The 21,057-nt window shown below is 40.3% G+C and overlaps 1 protein-coding gene across 1 annotated transcript in view; it reads left to right on the top strand.

Moving 5' to 3' along the window:
- Window positions 1–7,657, top strand: part of LOC117536521 (zinc finger protein 883-like) — a 40,924-nt gene extending 33,267 nt beyond the window's left edge. The window contains exon 7 of the mRNA XM_034201429.1: window positions 6,458–7,657. Within this exon, the coding sequence (XP_034057320.1) occupies window positions 6,458–7,409 (952 nt within the window). The 3' untranslated portion in view covers window positions 7,410–7,657. The remainder of the gene's footprint in view (window positions 1–6,457) is intronic.
- Window positions 7,658–21,057: the final 13,400 nt, after the last annotated feature.

Below are 21,057 nucleotides of genomic sequence, written 5' to 3'. Positions count from 1 at the left end.
CCATTGTTGTTGTTGTCGGTGTCAGCTGTGAGGGGTTTCTGCACGGTTTGGCTTTATGAAGCAAGCACGCAAACGGTTACGTCATGACGCAATGACGCAGCACCAGTCGGACTCTGGGCGGTGTGAAAAGAGCCGGAGCTAAACCGAAGAACCGGTTCTGAACCTGAAAAGCTCTAGCACGGAGCTTGAACCGGAGTTGCGTTGGTGTGAATGAGGTATAAGTGTAACTTCCGCCAGTCATGCCGACGTCATAAAATGAAGGCACTTTGTCGCGAAGGGGGGAGGCTGCCCTGCTCGAATGATCCATGCATACATGTTTAACAATGGGGCTATCAATTTTGTACTGAAAAATGTATACATGTCAATTGGGATCCCGTCAGGTCCTGAGGCCTTACCACCTTACATGTTAAGAATGGCATTGGAAATATCTTCAAAGTTCAGTTGCCTATTCATTGTGAGTTTTGTTTCTACAGAAATATTGGGAACAGACAGCCCATCTAGGAAAGTGTTTTGACTTACCGAATTCAATGGATAATCAGATTGATAAAGCCTCTTATAGAACGAAACAAATATTAATTTCCAACGCATTTGTAATTATTGCCCACTGTTCATTTCTAATTTCAACACAGATGAACGATCGAGTTTTGGGATAGAGTGCAGTTGAAGTCACCTGCCATCATTACTTTGCCTGGGAGGGATGCAACCATTATAAATGGATTCTCAAACAAAGCGGGACTGTCATCATTTGGGCCATAGACATTCCCCAGGGTGATGATTTCTTTTAACATAGTGCCTTGTATCACCAAATATCTTCCAGCTGTATCAGATATAATAATGTTCACTCAGAACAGACTTGTGAAGCAACACCATAACCCCCCAAGAGTGAGAAGAAAAACATGATGCCAGTACCTGGCCTGGCCATCTCCTTCACATCTTTAACCTGTTAAGCCCCGAGCCTGTTTTTCAGGTCTCAGGCTCAAAAATGACATTCCCAGAACAAATGACCATATCTTCCCTTCTAAAAGGGTTAAATTAATAATCTTTTTTCTCAAAGAAAGGTTACACCTGTGAGTTGGATTTAGAAGTATCATAATCAATATAGATGTTTTTATTTTAAAGTAAATTCAGATTGAACACAGTAAAAAAATAATAATAATTACTTATAGTGAAAACCACCCTTGAATATGGTAGATGGTAGACTAACAGCTTTAGGAATCCAAACTACAACATATAAGTGTTGTGGCGATCCAGCATAACACAACAGGAAATAATGAAACAGAGAGGAATCAATAAAACACAAACACAGAAATAGTTGAGATTAATCATTATTATTTAGTTGTGCACCACCAAACAACAATGGGGAAACATTACCTGCTCTCAAGCAATCATACAGCAATGCTTCCACGAATACAAGAAATACAGGGGCAGATATACGTTTGAAAATGACACACGAACATGTTCCCTAAACATGTTTAACACTCACACATTGTCAGGTCTCCTAAACTTGGACATGTTCCAGATGTCGAAAGGTCATCATCTCATGACTTCTTTAGGAGTCTTGCAGGATATGAATTATCCAATTAACAAACTATATATACGTCTGCACATGAACGCACATACATTTCTTTCATTAACTAACACTTAACTCTTATATATAAATATAGCCTCTTTGCATTTCCTCTGAGCTTGGCGTCAGCTTACTTAACATAATAATTAGCAAAGAGACGATTCTATGGAAACTGTAACTTAATAACATACCTAGTTACTATGACTAGGTCCAAGATTGATATAACAATAAGTACCCTGTATCAAGATTGATGCAAAACAAGTGAAATTCGACCTTTTTAGAGAGATTTAGCAAAAAACCCACTTCTGGGGTCATTTGGGTGGATTTGACCTATCTCTGGCCCCCCTTGCTCGATTTTGCTGATTGACATCTCTTTCTAACCGTTGGAGCCAATGGAATCGAGGGGAACTCCCACATACTCCTTATTTGGTAATGTGTGTGTGTCAGACTGTCAGATAGCCAAAACCGGAAGCTGCGATAACTCTGGTGGCTACCATTAGCAGCTAACTTTTACTCTCCGATTTTTACATACAAATGGAATTATGGATTATAAATAATGCTGTCAAAATTATCGCGTTAACGGCGGTAATTAATTTTAATTAATTGCGTTAAAATATTTAAGGCATTTAACGCATGTGCAGAATGGCCTGCCCCATACATCCCACCAGTGGCAGCGCCAGGGTATGGCTGGGGTAGGCTACACCCATACCAAGAGATGGCTTAGAAATGAAAAATGATGTTAAAGTAAGCAAAATAAAGTCCGCCAACTCGCACCGAGAATTGCACAGACAGCAGTTAGTAAGATTGATTTCAGTAGCCACTTGTCTGGAAATACCGAAGACCAGAAACTGTTTTGAAAACTTTTGTCACATAGTGATCGTCTTCTCAATAGAACATCTTTGATAATGTCTTCTGGCCAATCAGAATCAAGATAACGGCATGGTGTTGTTGCAGGAAGTCCCGACGGAGAATACTTTTGCTGTAGTACAGGGGTGCACATAACTGGTACGCAGGTACGCATGCGCAGCAACAATCTGAAATGCGTACCGTCACCTGTGTCACAAAGCGCATTTGCGTCTCGATGTACTTGTGAATCTTTGCCAGGAGGCGGTTAGATCACCGGACGACAGAGCCGGTCGCCATGTGCACAGACAGGGCTGCTGTTAACGTCGGTCTGTACAATGGAATTGTGCCAAAACTACGCTCCCCCCCCCCCCCCCCCCCCCCCCCCTGTTGATAGAAATCAACACGTAATGAAATAAGACCCCACGGTTTGATGATTGATAAGTGTGTGGGCTGTCTTTCATTTTGACACACAGAACAATGTTATAATAATAAACATACATACAGTACATATATACTGTATGTTAAATGGATATATCCACCTTCTTTCATTTATCTTTCCATTCCCACAACAATATACATAAAGAAATGGCATATTTTGGACATAGTTTGAATGGTGAGTAATCATGATTAATTAATTTTTAAGCTGTGATTAATCTGATTAACATTTGTAATCGTTTGACAGCCCTAATTATAAATTTAAAAAAATATTCCACAGAAACATTATCAACCTATGGATTAAACAATTCAAGTCTTTTGATCAGATTGACAGCTACGGTGAGACGATCTCCCGTAAAAGCTACGTAAAGGTCTGTGTTTGCTTCCCCTGTCGCAAGTTCGGATCACTCAGTGATGATATATATACCTAAATAATCTGTGGAACCTCAACTTTAATCGGATATCTTGTATGTGCAGCTACGATAAGCAATAAGGATATATTTTATCTTGAGTTCTGTGCCAAAGTGCGTTAGCATTTTTCGCTCAGGGGTCATTTAGATGCTTCTTATGAGACTTGTGTTTTGTTTTGGTAAAAATGGTTTCTATCGTCAGTTAGCTGATATTATTCCCGTTAATCTGGTACAACACATTAATAGGTTCTTAAATATTAAGATCCCCTGAGACACAGTGGCGTGAAAAAAAAAGTACCCGCCGAGGGGGACCTTGGGGCTTAACAGGTTAATAAGTCTGCTCTTCTCAGATTCTGCTGAGTTACACGTCACTGCCTCCTGGTTAGGGATGGGTATCGTTTGAAATTTATCGATTCCGATTTCGATTCCGGTTCTGCTTATCGATTCCGGTTCTTATCGATTCCCCGTTTCGATTCCAAAATTGTAAAATAAAGAGGTCAAACGTTTAGATAACAAAAATATATTTATTCTTAAAAGCTTTAACTGAAATTGTTACTAAAAAAATATACATGCAATACAAATGTATTGCACAATAGCTGTGCTTTATTTAACTGAGCTATGCCTGTGGCAAGCTATTAACAGGCATTACACTTTGCCTTTTCTTTTTCTTTTTTAGTGTAGTGGAGCCTCACTTCAGAGTGTTTACCGCGACCTATCTTTGGTGTTATGAAGTGACTGAGCTCGTGAAATGTCTACGGGAGGGCGGGGGAGCATCGCTGCGGGGCAACTGTGGACCTCTGTCGCCTGTCAGCGCAATTTATATGATGCCGTTTAAAAAAATGAAGGGCGGTGCCGGCCGTCAGCGTACCGAGCCGGCCGTCAACGGCCCGCTGACGACCGGCCATTCTGTGATTCTCCAGGTCCGCCCTGTATTCCACCGGGTCACCGCAGCACCGCGGTGCAGACGGACCCGCTGGAATACAGGGTCTACCGCGTTTAGGAACCGTTAAGCAGAACCGAAATTGTGTATTTTGTATGGGCACCCGGTACCCGGCATTTTCTTATCGGTTCTCCTCTGGAACCGAGTTTCGGTTCCCAACCCTACTCCTGGTGCAACAGAGATTTCATGAAGTGAAGGAGGTTTTCCTTCTATAAAACAGCTTCGGGCATTAGATACTGTGAGAGTCACGGACATGAATTCATAGATCAAGACAGACTGGTTCACAGACTCTCGTGTTTTGCCGATCCTGTTGAACCCCATCCACCCGCTGGCGGGGGGAAAAACGCATCATCTGCAGGAAACAGCGTCTGAGTTAAACCTGAGCGAAAAAATGCTAACGCCGTTAGCACATAACTCACGGTATAACACCCTTATTACTTATCGTAAATGCAAATCCAACATACCGATTAGCATTGTTGGAGCTATATATATATATATATATCTTTATATTATTTAATAGTTTAACATTTATTTTCTTGCTGTTTATAGTGTTTATTATTATTATCATTTATTTATATGTATTCTTAGTTAGTGTCATAAGTTAAAGTTTTTTATTTTGAAGTTTTGGGCACTGGGTAATTAGAGCACCTGTTGTAATTGTATATATTGGAGACAGGTGGGTGGTGGGAGCCAGAGCACTAGTAGGCAAACGTTTTTTTACCAGGGTGTTTCAAGCCACACAAAGGAAAGCCATAGGAATGGCTTAAGGAAAAGGGGTATAGGAAACCTGTTCATTGTACTTTATTATTGGAATAAAATGCACAAATGGAGGTTCTTGTCTGGACTTGGATGATCATTGCCCTGCGTAAGATCCGCTAACTAGTGCCTCAGCGGCTGTTTTAGTTCTATAGGATTTTGACCGCAAAAAGCATTGTGAGATTAAACAGATTCGGTGATGATCGATGATCCATGATCACAACTCGCGAAATGAGAAACAAAAACAGACATCACAACACGTGGCATTAGGTAGCTAAAACGGCAGGAAGGTTAATCCATAGGTTAATCCAATGTGTCTGTGTCACTTTGAAATGATTTCTGATAATCCATCAGCAATAAACCTAGTTTTAAGTTGTCAGAATTCAGAGCGTAAGATAGCTTTCGCTTTGGGCAAACTGTGTGCGCATAGCCCCCACTTCTCAATGGTAACGTTGGTGTGTAAGTGGAAATTCCCCTTTGATTCTATTGATTCTAAAAGTTCAAAAGAGATGTCAATCATCAAAATCGACCAATGGGTTCCAGAGAAACGGCAAAAACGCCCATTTCCACCCAAATACACCAGAGGTGGAGATTTTTTTCTAAACCTCTCTAAAAAGGTCAAATGTCACTTGTTTTGCATCAATCTTGATACAGGGTACTTATTATATGTTGTACTTTGGATTCCTAAAGCTTTCAGTCTACTAACCCATCATCCAAGGGTGGTTTTCACTATAAGTAAAACACATTTTTGGACGGACACTATAATTCACATTGTTTTACTATTTTCAATCTGAATTTTCTTTAAAATAAAAAACATCTATATTGATTCTGCATATTCTACATCCAACTCACAGGTTTATCATTACTTTGAGAAAAAGGATTATTAATTTTCCATTTTTTAGAAGTGTAGTTATGGTCATTTGTTCTGGAAATGTCCTTTCCTTTTCGAGTCTGAGACCTGAAAAACAGGTTTGGGGCTCAACAGGTTAAACAAATAGCTCTACACCCCTGGTCGAAATGTCCCTAAAATGAAGTCCGAATTCGAAATATATCTCAAATAATGTATGCACTTTTTTTTCATTGCCCTGTAGGGGCTTCGTACAATAAAAAAACAAATATTTTATTTTAAAAAGTAAAGTCCTTTCGAGTCATCTGTCTCAAGCCTAAGTCAAGTCTCAAGTCATGAATACCAAGTCAAAGTCAATTTGAGTCTTTTGTCAATATTAGTCAAGCTAGTCTCCGGTCAAAAAATATGCGACTCGAGTCAAGTCATATGACTCGAGTCCACCACCTCTGGTATATACTGTGTAGAATGTTGCCATATTACTGTATCAAATATAATAAGCACAAACAGTTAGTACAAGTAGTATTTTGTTAATTGTATATGTATTAAGTGAGTTTTTATTGTGGCAACTCTATATGTATTTATGCTTTTTAGATTTACTTTGTCTCTTTCTCTGTCCGTCTGTTTTAGAAACCGAAAGGAAGAGAGAAACGTCACAGCTGTCAGCAATGTGATGAATCCTTTACAAAATCTGGAAATTTAAAATGCCACCTGCGCATTCATACAGGAGAAAGAAGGTACAGCTGTGAAGAGTGTGGGAAAACTTTCACTAGATTGGATGGTGTCAAAACACATCAACGTATTCACACCGGAGATAAACCGTACAGCTGTGAAGAGTGTGGGAAAACATTCACTCAATCAGGTCCTCTGAAAATACATCAACGTATTCACACTGGAGAGAAACCGTACAGCTGTGAAGAGTGTGGGCTAACGTTCACTACATCAGGTGCTCTCAAAACACATCAACGTATTCACACAGGAGAGAAACCGTACAGCTGTGGGAAATGTGGGAAAACGTTCGCTCAATCAGGTGCTCTCAAAATACATCAACGTATTCACACTGGAGAGAAACCGTACAGCTGTGAAGAGTGTAGGCAAACGTTCACCACATTAGGTAATCTCCAAACACATCAACGTATTCACACTGGAGAGAAACCATACAGCTGTGAAGAGTGTGGGAAAACATTCACTCAATCATGTGCTCTCAAAACACATCAACTTGTTCACACTGGAGCAAAATCATACAGCTGTGAAGAGTGTAGGCAAACGTTCACGACATCAGGTAATCTCCAAACACATCAACGTATTCACACTGGAGAGAAACCATACAACTGTGAAGAGTGTGGGAAAACATTCACTCAATCAAGTGCTCTCAAAACACATAAACGTGTTCACACCGGAGAGAAACCGTACATCTGTGAAGCGTGTGGGGAAACATTCACTGGATCAAATCATCTCAAAACACATCAACGTATTCACACAGGAGAGAAACCTTTCAGCTGTGAAGAGTGTGGGCAAACATTCACGACATCAGGTGCTCTCAGAACACATCATCTTGTTCACACTGGAGAGACACCGTACTGGTGTGAAGAGATGCTGTTTTCTCCCTAACCCATCATTTATTTTCCTAAATCTGAGGAACAGTTTTTTATGTTTTAACCAGCGTTCACACTGTCCCAAAACAAGGCCACAGAGATGCTGTTTCTCCCGATGTAATTCAAATCATTGTTCTACTATACTATGTTTCAACTAGGGCTGTCAAGTTAACGTGTTAATAACGCGTTGAGAAAAAAAATAATAACGCCACTAATTATTTTAACGCGATTAACGCATGTGAATTTTTTGTCCTCGGTCGCCCCGAGTTTAAAATACCATCTACAAGCTGATGCTGACAGCCCCGCTCCTGCCGTCCACTTGCGGCAGACCACACTTCCACGCTCACCGACTGGCCATCGGGAGGACCGGGAGGGTGTGTGGCGCGCGCGAGAGAGAGAGAACGGGCACATCTTACGTGTATTGTTGTTGATAGCATCTGGTGCTAGCTAGCTGCGCTAACGGATATAAGGAGCTTTAAATGAAAACAGAGGAGCGACATTTGGCCGACATCTGCGCCGAGCACTTGACTTTATGCAGGTAGCAAGACAGTGGGACATTGTACGGAAAGTCAGCACTGACAGTGCACGCAACATGATTGCAGCGTCCAGGCAGCTCCCGTTCGAGCATATGCCTTGACTTGCACATAGCTCCAATGATCCATCAGTGTCTCTTTACACACACACACACACACACACACACACACACACACACAGACTTTGTATTGTATGAGAGGTTCCAGGTTGAATTGAGGCGGATATTTTTAATGTTCAGAGGTTGTTATGTTTAATATTCATGATAATATTTGTCATTGTTCAAATGATAATAAACAAACATTTGCACAAAGCATATTTGTCCACTATCAATATGTTGATAAGAGCATTATTAAAAAATATCCCTCTAAGGAACATTTAGAACAGATAAAAATTGTGCGATTAATCGCGATTAACTATGGACAATCGTGCGATTAATCGTGATTAAATATTTTACTTTTTAACCCAATGTGTTTGTCCTGGTTTGATCAAGTGAAGGACTCCAGCACATAATGAGGTATTACACAACAACAATTGTGTTTCTCCAACAGTTATGTATCCAACACCTATCCAACACCTATAAAAGAAGTTCAATCAGAATCATAAAATTGTTCTTTCAATTGTTTGTGGTGGAATAATTTTCTGGAAACTATTTTGATCAACAATGTATAATTTAAGGAATCTTTTAAGCAAAAATGGTAAATATTTAGCATTAGCAACACAATTTTTCACGCTAATTAACATTTATATCTGGCTGTTGAGGACTCTGAAGTGAAGTGTATTTATTACGGCAAATCCATCAATCCAAGTGAATCAAAGTTTATTTATTCAGCCCAATATCACAAATTATACTTCACAGTTTATACAGTGCATGAATACGCCAGAAATTCCCGGTGCTCGTTAAAGAATATTCCTTAAAGACAGAAGAGTTAATAGCCCTTTCTCAATTGTCAAATTTCCGCTTGACTCCATGGTCCTCCGGTAGTGACCCAGAAATCGATTTCAGCACGCCATGTTGAAGGTAAATTCATTTCGGCCGGACTTATCTTAACCAATAACAGCTCTGCAAACTGTCTCTCCCCTGGATATTCGGCTACTTTTTTTATTTTATTAACTGCTTTAATCATGACACAATGTTTCCAGTAAGAACAGCTGCTGAACAGTTTGTTTAATATATATCACTCAATAATATATATAACAGGTCTAAATAACACTTGGCAGAAAGTGCTGTTTTAGCCTCTTAAATGTAAAGATTTCCTGCTATCCAATGCTTCCATTATATTATACTGAGTATTTGTGGGTTTGGACTCGAGAAACTGAGATGAACCCTTTTAAAAAATATTTCCCACCAATTATCCATTAATCAATTTTCCCAGAAAATAAGATGCAGATGAATCATTAATGAAAATAATTGTGAGTTGAAGTCCTATTTGTGAGGAGATTCAAACTGGTTAAGGATCATCTCACCCAGTAAAACATGTATTACAAATTGATTTTCTGGCAATAAATGAGCTTAGAGGCAACATAATCAAGCTAAAAGCCAATACTGACATATCAGCAGCATTAATTTAGCAAATATAGCTTTTTTAAACATCTACATCCTCTTGTGTTTTGTTTGATCATGTAGAGCTGCAGGTGGTCATGTAGAGCTGCAGGTGATACTATAGAGCTGCATCATGTAGGGCTGCAGGTGATCATGAAGAGCTGCGTGTCACCGTCAGCAGCAGTTGATCCTGATCTCTGATATTGCGCCAAGGGGAAATTATTTTTACAGGACATTTTGACCGGAGGGATATAGATTTGCCGGTCTTAGTCCGTCAATTACCGGATAACGGAAACTCTGCCCTATGTTAAAAAACAAATGTCCCATTGAGAGATAATAAGGTAAAGATGACCTGCAAATATTGTAACTATACTCACACCATACAGGAGGATAATGGTTGGACATGTAAACTGCCATCAGGTCTGTGGGCCTCTGTCCTTATTTCCCTGTTTTGTCTCGGCCACAGTCAGACAGACCGGATATTTTCTTTGGCTTATTTTATAATCACACTAGCCAGTTGTCATTTCTGCAACTATTGTTGACAGTTTAAGAACAATGTATTTAAAAGGAAGAAGATGGCCCACCACAAAACAGTTTTTTTTTATTTATTTTTTTTAACAACTTTATTTTTCAGTTTATCACAAATACAGTATGTCCAACATTTATGACAACAAGTTGCAAACGCCCCAGATCCCACCCCCTCCAGGTGGTATTCCCAGTGAATAGACAAACGAGAAAGAAAAAAAACGAATGGTCATAGAAATAAAATATAAAAAATATATAAATACAAGTAAAATAAATGAAAAAATAAGGAATAGGCCAAATTAAACACATACAACAAAAACGACGATAATAGACAGTATACGAGTAGATAATCAGATATAATAAAACACACACATAACCCAAAAAAGCATTTCAGTTTATGCTATTCTTATTGCCAGCCTTCTAAACCCTTAGTCTGACAAGGTACGTAACAACTTCAAGCCCAAAGTTAGGGACCCCAGAGTGCCCAGGTCAATAGTCAAAGACAGATGCAAAGTGAATCAGGTGAGGGATAGGCCTCTAACATGGGCAATAAATAGCGACCAAGTTTTGTCGTATTTGTTGACTAAACCGCGCACTGCATATCTCAATTTTTCCAAGTCTAGCCCAAGCATCACTTCCCTGATCCAGTGAATATAGGAAGGGGAATGTTTTCCTTTCCAATTCAGCAGTATGAGACGGCGGGATGCAGCGACGCATAGGCAACTGCATTTTTGTGGAGGGAGGAGAACCCTAATCCAGTATTAACAGTTCCAAAAATAGCTGTTTGAGGATTAGGCGATAGTATCCTGCCAGATATTGCAGAGAGTGACCGAAACACAGAAGCCCAGAAACTGCTTAATGACGGACATGACCAGAACATATGGCCCAGGGAAACAGGAGAATAATGACACCTGGGACAGGTTGGAGCGACACTGGGAAAGATCTTAGCTAGTCTGTCGTTGGAGTAATGTAGCCGGTGTACCACCTTAAATTGGATTAATCCATGTCTAATACAGAAAGAAGAGGTGTGTATACGTGAAACAATGCTTCCCCAGGCTTCCTCTGAAATAGAATCACCAATATCTCCTTCCCATGCTTTTTTAGTTTTGTCCCATGTGGGAGGGCAGTTATTCAGAATCAATGTATATATTTTGGACACAGCCCCTTTATTAAATGGATTCACATTAAGAACCGAGTGAGCTTGATCTTTAGAAGGTGGACATGGATATCCTGGAAAATGCAAAAGGCAGAGCCTGGAGGTATCTAAAAAAGTGAGATTTTGGTATGTTGTGATCCCTACACAAGTGTGTAAAGGATGCGAAACTGCCGTCACTAAAAAGATCTTGAAAATAGACCAAGCCACTTCTATGCCAAAGAGCAAATGCCATGTCGAAACGGTATGGTGTAAAAAGGTGATTAGACATTATTGGCGAGAAACTGCATATGCTTTTCAGATTCATATGTTTCCTAAATTGACCCCAGATCTTAATTGAGTTTTGGACCTCTAAGTTTGAGTTAAACTCACTTACTTTAACATTCAATGGAAGGGGGGCAGTTAAAAATGAGATTGGGGAAACTGGGAGTGTGGACTCCAACTCCATTGTAGCCCATATTGGGCCCTCCTGGTCTGCAAATGTGGTAATCCAGTATGTGAGTTTAGCAATGTTAGCTGCCCAGTAATAAAATAGGAAATTAGGTAGACCCAAACCACCTTCAGATTTGACCCTCTCCAGATGTGCCTTCTTTGTGCGTGCAGGCTTCTTATTCCATATAAATGCAGAGATAAGGCTGTCTAGTTGGGCAAAAAAGGATTTTGGGATGAAAATCGGAATAATTTGAAACGGGTACAAATATCTGGGCAATATTGTCATTTTCACAGCATTTATCCGCCCTGATAGTGTGACAGGCAGCTTCGACCACCTATCTAGATCATTCTTGGTGCGTTCCAAGATAGATTTATAATTGTACTTAAAAATATCCTTAACCGAGCCTGCTATCTCAATACCCAAGTAAGTAAATGTTTCATTTTCAATCCTAAAGGGCAGATGACCATAATCCTCCAGCCTTGCCAAGTCATTGAGAGGAAACAGTAAAGATTTTGACAAGTTAATTTTGTAAACTGATATGTTCCCAAATGTCTTCAGCAAGGAGAGAACACATGGCATGCTTTCTATTGGGTCTGACATTTGCAAGAGCAGGTCATCCGCATATAGAGATGTTTTATGCACTGTGTTGCCCCTGGAAACGCCCGTTCTGATAGCAATTGCTAAGGGTTCAATTGCAATGTTGAATAAATAGGGTGACAGGCAGCATCCCTGCCTTGTTCCTCTGTAGAGCATAACATATTCGGAAATAAGACTGTTTGTTCTAACAGCTGAGTATATTGTCTTAATCCATTTACAAAAAACAGGTCCCAGTCCAAATGTTTCCAAGGCAGCAAAAAGATAGTTCCACTCAATCCTATCAAACGCCTTTTCAGCATCAAGGCTCAGGATAATTTCAGGCCGTACTTTGGATTTAGGGGACAATAATAAATTAAATAACCTCCGTACATTAAAAAATGAATGTCGCCCAGAGATGAAACCTGTTTGGTCTTTATCAATAATGGTAGGAATAAAGGCTTCTAATCGCTGCGCAAGGACTTTAGTTAATATTTTATAATCACAGCAAAGAAGGCTGATTGGTCTATAGGAACTACACTGTGAGGGATCCTTGTCTTTTTTCAATATCACTGAAATTGTCGCTTGAGAGAGTGTTGGTGGCAATTTACCATTAACCAGTGATTCTTCATAAACCGATTTTTAAAACCGGCACAAGTTTTGAGGAATATTCCTTATAAAACTCGATGGGAAACACATCTGGACCTGGTGCCTTCCCTGTACTAGACAGTCTGATTGCGCCTTCTATTTCTCCAACCGTTAATGGCTGCTCTAAGGAGCACTGGGAGTCTGGTGAGAGTTTTGGAATATGTAAGGAATCCAGAAACGACTGAATTTCAGACGAGTTAACATCTACCTCTGATTGATATAAAGTAGAATAGTATTGCTTAAATTGGTCATTAATTATTCGGGGATTATGCGAAGTCGAATCGGCACCTGTATTGATCCTTGGGATCGTCTGTCCAGCCGCCTGCTGCTTGAGCTGAAGTGTGAGGACTCTCCCTGCTCTGTCCCCATGTTCATAGTAAACCTGTTTAGTTTTTAAAATATTTTTTTCAGCTCTCCACGTCGAAAGTGTGTTAAATTCAGATTGAAGCAGTACTTTTTCTTTAAAAAGATCTGCCGTGGGGGGGGGGGTGCGCGAAAAAAATATAAAGTTTTAACAACATTATTTATTGACTTTTCATTCCGGTATAATCATTTTGCGCAAAGATGGCACTGTTTGTCAGAGCACTTCATCCTTCTGGGATTTCATGAAGAACAGCTCCAACGCCTGTGTGTATGGGAATGCCTCTGGTGCTGGTCCATTAACTGCCAGTGTTTCCCACAGATCTGAAATATACTTTGGGGGGTGGTGGTAGCGGGGGGGGTTGAGGTGACGTGCAACAACATTAACCTTTCTGTTGGTCGCTTGTTAGCAGACCCTTCACGCGATGGCAGAGCGAACAGGTACAGGTACAGGCAGGGTCCATAATGATAGCCCTATAGTTTAAATCTACTACCCACACATGAACATATGGAAATGGGTTACTATTTAAAAAAATTAATGTATTTATTAATGTATTTAGGAACCTATCCATGTGATTTTTAGTGGGGGTCGACCTCAAATCCTCTAGGGGGGTCCAGGGGCATGCCCCCCCGGTAAGATTTTATTTTTTTATTTTGGAGTTAAATGCATCAATCTGGTGCATTTTGAGGGGAAAATAAAGAGACTAGATCTATGGAAACACCTATATTTAACAGAACTGTATACATTTCAATAATCATAAAATCAAGGCCATAACCAATAACATACCATTTCCAATATGAAAAAAACACTGAAACTTGTTTATTAATTTAGTTTTGGTTCATTTATAGTTGTGAGTGTGTCTGTGCTCCTGAATCAGCCTCTCCTGTCTCCATCCTCTCCCCCTGCTCCTCTTTGAGACAGCAGCAAAGACTAGTTTTCTCTCAACAAGTTTTAAAAGTGTATCTTACCTTTTTTCACCTAGTTAACTTTTTATTTATTTATTCATGCATATTTTACTAATCACATTACATTTCATTTAGCTGACGCTTTTATCCAAAGCGACTTATAATGACCGATTACAGGGACATTCTCCCTGGAGTAACTAAGGGCTAAGTGCCTTACTCAAGGGCACACTAGTGGTGGTGTTCCTGGCGGGATTTGAACTCACAGCCTTCCGATCTTCAGCCCACCTCACTCTCCATTAGACCAATCACTACCCTCTCAAATGGAAATATGTGTTTACATAAATGGTGACCACACCGTTTGAGTCCCACTGAGAACTTAGACTAAGTTAACTATCTAAACACTCAGAGAGTCCTTTACCTCACCTGAGCTGAGGTTATCCCGAGCTTGAATGACACACAGAGACCAATCAAGGGCTTTGATTTATGATCTGTATGACAGTGGCCATGTCGGCAGGCCACATCATGTAGACAGCCAGTCACCCTGTGTGAGGCAGGCCACTTAACAGGCCAGAAGGAGGCGAGATCAGAGCAAGGGAGCGAGGGATCATTGTCTACAAGTTAATCGATCGCAGATGGCGTCGTGGTCACGGACGAATAAAAAAAAAAAAAAAAAAACTAAATGGGTCGCGAAATATACTTGGGCGGCCGTTAATATACCTGGGCGGCCCGCCCAAGTATAGTCTGTGTGGGAAACCCTGACCACCCAATACCAATTTATAGGTATTGAGGTCAGGGAGGGCTGAGAAGAAGTTTATGAAAAACTTTGAGTCATCCCAATTCGGTACATAGATGTTAGCCAATATTAAAGGAGTATTAAACAACCTGCCAACTGCAACAATATATCTACCATTGGGATCAGATATTATTTCAGAGAGTTCAAAAGGTATCCCCTTTCTAATTAAAATTGCTGTGCCCCTGGTTTTGTAATCAAAACGCGAGTGATACACTTGTCCAATCCAACTGCATCTTAGTCTCTTCTGGGAGTTAATATTCAGATGTGTTTCCTGCAGAAACATCACATCAGGCTTCAATGATTTTAAATGGGCAAATATTTTACTCTGTTTAACCATATTATTTAGATCTTTGACATTCCAGCTGATGAAAGAGAATGCACCTTGTTGTTTATCTACAGCATCAGGAGCCATAACTCTGCCACTGGATACATGGTCTGGACTTGAAAGTTGGCAAAATCTGAACACATATGTGCAATCTTGGGTTAAGGCATGAAACAATAGAAAAACAAAAAATTACCATAAAACAGACAAAAGTTAAGAAAGTAACAAAAAATATACTCTTACCATCCTGGATCCCCGGGCTGGTCTTCTTAAAGCCTGAGACTGCCCTACAAACACTCGTCCTACTCTTAGGCATATAACACGTCAAGACTAACCTAAACACTCGACTGAACTGTGCAAGGTCAGAACAATATGAATTTAAATGAAACATGGCCCTTCTCATAGCACCGACATTGCTGCACTTATGTGGTCATAACTTAAAACAGCCTTAAACACCTACAGTTGGGAGATATAAACAGCTATAACTTAAGAAAATCTGCATTGTTGTAATTTCCCTGACTCATTGTCCATAGTCCACACATAAAGCGCAACCAACTGTAGTGTAATTAACTGTCAAAAATGTAGTCATTGTGACACAGGCTGGGACAATATCCTGCAGCTCCAACAGTACCTGTCATGGCCCCAATATTGATTATCACTCTCCCTCCGGGTCCCGCGGGTGCAAATCCGTCTCAGTGTAGTGCTTTGCCTTGGTTGGGTCTTCAAATGACTTTTGCTCTCCAGCTGAGGTTGTGATTTTAAGTGTGGCTGGATACACAAGTCCATACTTCACACCAGGGCATCTGCGCAGCAGCCCCCGAACCTCAGTAAATGCTGCCCTCCTTTTCCTCACCGAGAGCGTGTAGTCCGGGTAGATGTAGAAACGCTTGCCGTTGTGGAAGATGGGCACCGCTCCCATGGCTTTCCGTATAATATCTGCTTTCTCCTGAAAGTAGTGGAATGTAATGATGATCGGCCTCGGGGCATCCCCATCAGCTGGTTTCGGCTGCAAGCCCCTGCACGGTCAAGCGTCGGTGTGTAGTCCAGGCTCAGAGCATCCTGCAGTAGTTGAGCTATGGCTTTCTCTGGTCGAATATTCCCTGTCCCTTCCGCCACACCGACTAGTCGACAATTATCTCTCCGTTGTCGAGACTCTAGATCTTCGGTTTTGTCCACCAACTTGTTTACTTGTGAGGACAGCGTAGTAACTTTAGCCTCGAGTTCCACTACCCGGTTAGCATAGAAATTAGCCCCCTCCTCAACGCCTTCAATGCGCGTTACGAAAGTTGCGTTCTCCTTCCTAACATCTTCAACAACCTTAGTAAACTCTGTGTGCACATTGAAGATTTCTGATCTTAAGTCCCTCGACAGGTTGTCTATTTTGGTGTGCAATTCACCTACAGCCGCCGTCACTGTTGAGTCGATCTTAATTAGCACACACTGCTCAGTCCGCTTTAGGGCGGCCATGATTGCCTGTGTATCCGACAGCGGCTCCGCCGACCCGGCCTCGTCTTCATCAGGCGAGTCCGCGGCGTTTGGGCCTGGTTTCGGTCTTTGGTTCCTCGGCATTTTTTGAGAGTTTTATGTACAACCAAATCAAAACACGGTCACTTTTAGATAGCTGAACACTTTAGAGACACATTTGCCCCACGGGAGCGAGAAAAGAGGCGAAAATAACTTTTGAAATGTTCCTTCCAAGCAGAGCTCAGAAAACTGCGTCCTCACATGTCGCTGCTCCTACGTCCCCCCCCACAAAACAGTTTTAATGTGTATATATATGTTTTGTATTTAATTGTATTCTATTTATTTATTTATTTGTTCACTTCCTGTGACGTCACCACTTCATATATTTTCATAATATATACAGTACCAGTCAAAAGTTTGGACACTCCTCATTCGATGGCTTTTGTTCATTTTAATAGTTTTATACTTTGTAGAATAATACTGAATACATCAAAACTATGAAAGAACACATATGGAATTATCTAGTTAACAAAAAAGTGTTAAAAAATCCAGAGTATGATTTTTATTTTAGAGTCTTCAATGTAGCCCCCTTTTGCCTTTATGACAGCTTTGCACACTCTTGGCTTCTCTCAGTCAGCTTCATGAGGTCGTCGATCCGGAAAATGTCAAGAACTTTGAATGTATCCTTAAGTGCAGTTGCTGGTGTCACTGTTGGTGATTTATTCAGAATTCAAGGCTCACTTAACCTGCATGGCTACCAAAGCATTCTGCAGCAGCCAGCAAAATATTAATCAAATTCTGGATTTTTGAAAAAACATGTGTTTACTAGATAATTACATACGTGTTATTTTATAGTTTTGATGTCTTCAGTATAAATCTACAATGTAGAAACAATTAAAATAAATAACAAACTTCTAATGAGAAGGTTTGTCTAAACTTTTGACTGGTAGTGTAAATAGAATGTATCTTACTGTGTTAATGTTTGCACCACTTGAGCCAATTAAACCTACTTCATCCATCACTGGATTCTGATTTTAAAACTATCACACAGATATTTTAGTGTGTCAATACCTGAAAATAAACCAGCAGAGGGCGATAAACCTCTCTTTTCCCAGCAACATCAACGAGCTCTGACTGAGAGATTCAAGGCAATCCTTACTGCCTTACTAATTGTAGGCCTACTTGATTAAAAGTATAATTACTCAGATATTTTACTTGAGTCAAAGTAGAAGTACTCAGATCTTATACTTGAATAAAAGTAGAAGTACTCATGTCATGTACTTGAGTAAAAGTAGAAAACTACTCTTTGTTTATAGATCTACTAAAGCCTGCAAATAAAGAGTGTAATTCAGGCCTGTTATATATATAATTGAGTGATATATATATTATATACTTTCTGCACGGACCTCTGCAGCTGTTCTCACTGTAAACATTGCGTCACGATTAAAGCAGTTAATAAAATAAAAAAAGAAGCCTAATATCCAGGGGAGAGACAGTTTGCAGAGCTGTCATTGGTTAAGATATGTCCAGCCGTGCGTCACGACTCTTTTAAACATCACTGTTGCCGGAAATACATCCGCGGAGGATACATCAGCTCCTCTCGCTCTCTCGCCCTCTCTCTTTCTTTCTCTCGCTCTTTCTCTCTCTCTTTCTTTCTTTCTCTCTCTCTCTTTCTTTCTCTCTCTCTCTTGCTCTCTTTCTTTCTTTTGCTCTCTCTCTTTCTTTCTTTCTCTCTCTCGCTATCTCTCTCCCACTCTCTCTCTCAGAGTGTGTGAGGAACGTTTTTTTTCTCACACGACGTCCTACTAATATATTTAGTGTTGTAAGTTGTGTGTAGTGTGTACATGTGTTAAGCGTTTGATTGTTGGTGTTTTCTCACGTTTTGGTCGTGACACAAACACACACATACACACACACAACAATATGTTCAAATTATTGTACAATACAATGTAATATTTGAAAGGCATACATTATTAAATTTTCAATGCACTAGATCATAATGTATAACTCCACTTACATAAGCCAAAAGGAAAAGAGCCTCTTCTTTTTCCTTGAAATGTGCCATCATGACCAGCAGAGAGATCTTGGTTGGAGGATTCCTCCTCGATTTGAGTGAGGACATTCTGAATCTCTCTCCTCTCTCCTCTGTCTCTCCGCTGACTGTTGAAGCTGTTTAGCCATATAATACTGCAACTCAATCGCAAAATAAAATAAGAACGTTTAGGGGGGAAAAAGGCAATAATAACGTTTATAAATCTAAATAATCCGTTAAAGGTCACAGCGGTTCTCTCCTCTTGCTCCTGATATTTCCACCCCAAAATGTTGTACAATAACAACAAAAGTGACTGTAACATTACAGCAATATTTACAGTCAAATTTCAGTATTGCTGTAATATTACAGTATCATTTTTAAATTGCTGTATACATTTCTCACCTAAGGATAATATTCCCACAATGTAGCAGCACTATGTGCTGCAATACTGTAATTGTATTGTACGCCTACCATTACAGTATACAGTATGGACCTTTCTGCTGCATTCGTTACCGTGAACCATCAGATCCTCCTTCACACTCTCCAAGAACTTGGAGTTTCAGGCTCTGCACTTTCCCTCCTCACCTCCTACTCAAAGACCGCACCTACAGGGTGACTTGGAGAGGTTCAATTATCTACAGGGGTCCCTCGGGGCTCTGTCCTCGGTCCCCTCCTCTTCTCTCTGTTCACAAACTCGCTCGGATCAGTCATTAGCCCGCATGGTTTTTCATAACATTGCTACGCTGACGACACTCAATTTATTTTTGTCTTTTCCCCGTTCTGAAACCCAGGTTGTCACACGCATCTCTGCTTGTCTAGCAGACATCTCTCAGTGGATGTCTGCTCACCACCTCAAGCTCAACCTTGACAAGACTGAACTGCTTCTTTTTTTTTTTCCATGAAAAGATTGTCCCACTCTTGACCTAACAATCAATATCGGCCCCTCTGTTGTTTCCCTGACTCAGACTGCAAGGAATCTGGGTGTGACCCTAGATAACAGCCTGTCCTTCACTGCAAACATCGCTGCAACAACCCGCTGCTGCAGATACACTCTTTACAACATCAGGAGGATACGTCCCCTCCTGACCCAGAAAGTGACGCAGCGTCTGGTCCAGGCTCTCGTCATCTCACGCCTAGACTACTGCAACTCCCTCCTGGCCAACCTGGTCTCACCAGAATGCGTGACTCCACCACGACTCCTTAACACCGCAGTGTGTGGTGGAGTCACGAACTCTGCCACATTTACGTGTCTGCACTACGCAAACAACCGCAATGTAAAGTGAATGAGGCTCCTTTGTCGTGGTGCACACACGCATTTCTACAAGGTCCAGCAGTGAGCTTTTATTCTATAAAACGTTTTGACTACTTTATAGCTTGTACTCACGGGAGGCGTCTTTTATTTTATTTGTATTCATAATTATTTTTATTTTTTGTCAGAATGTATTATGATGCATTAGTTACGAATTTTTGTTCTCAAAAAACTGTGCATTGTGTGTAATACAACTGTGATTTTTATTAAATTATTTTTTTTTTATTTTTTTTTAAGGAAGGCCAGAGCTTCAGCTGTGTCAAATAGATTGTTCCCTTTAGTTAACGTTTTTTTTAAAAGATAATTATATTCCTATTTGATCATGTCCCCTTTATTGTATTACGGACGCAAAGCGTCCATTCCCATTGGATAACGGAGGATTTTACACCCGAAAGTAAGTATTCTCCTTACTGTCGATATATTTTACAGTGATATCTGCACTACTCATCAACTCAAAAACACCAGATTATCCTTGTTAATTACACAACATTGATTGGTTTAAATTGTGTACAATGCTTTTGTAATTTTCCAGTTTGGCTGCATTAAATATTACACATCTGTCGTAGTTCGGGGGTTGCGGTCGGATAGTTTAAAAATCAGCTCCTACGTTCTAACCCTATCTCCTATTCCTTGACCTCTGAGTGAAACGTCACAGGGTTAAGGGATAGTGGATAGGAGAATTCAAAAGGACTTAGGAGAAGAGACTGCGGTACTTTAGAGAATCCGAATGCACTTTCACTATCCGACGTGTTTATGATGCGCCAGCGGACGTCATTTTGTGCGTCTGCTGCTGTGGGGAAACTATGGGAACTACAGTTTTCTATACAGCGGACTACAACATGGATGTTTAATAAGAACAACGGACTCATCTAGAGACTCTGCACCGTGCTCTGATGCTGCTGCTTTGCTTTATGAACGTGGACAACAGAGAAACATATTCTTCATGACCAAAGTTGGAATTGAAATAAAAAATGAAAGTGAAACTTATGCTCGTCACCCTCTCCCTCCGGTCCACATTAATACAAATGATCCCAATACGTATGATCGTATGAACTATGAAAATATCTTAAAA

The sequence above is a fragment of the Gymnodraco acuticeps genome, unplaced genomic scaffold, assembly GCF_902827175.1.
Source record: "Gymnodraco acuticeps unplaced genomic scaffold, fGymAcu1.1, whole genome shotgun sequence".
Taxonomy (NCBI): domain Eukaryota; kingdom Metazoa; phylum Chordata; class Actinopteri; order Perciformes; family Bathydraconidae; genus Gymnodraco; species Gymnodraco acuticeps.
Note: the sequence above shows the minus strand (reverse complement) of the source record. Positions and strands in the feature narration are given on the sequence as shown.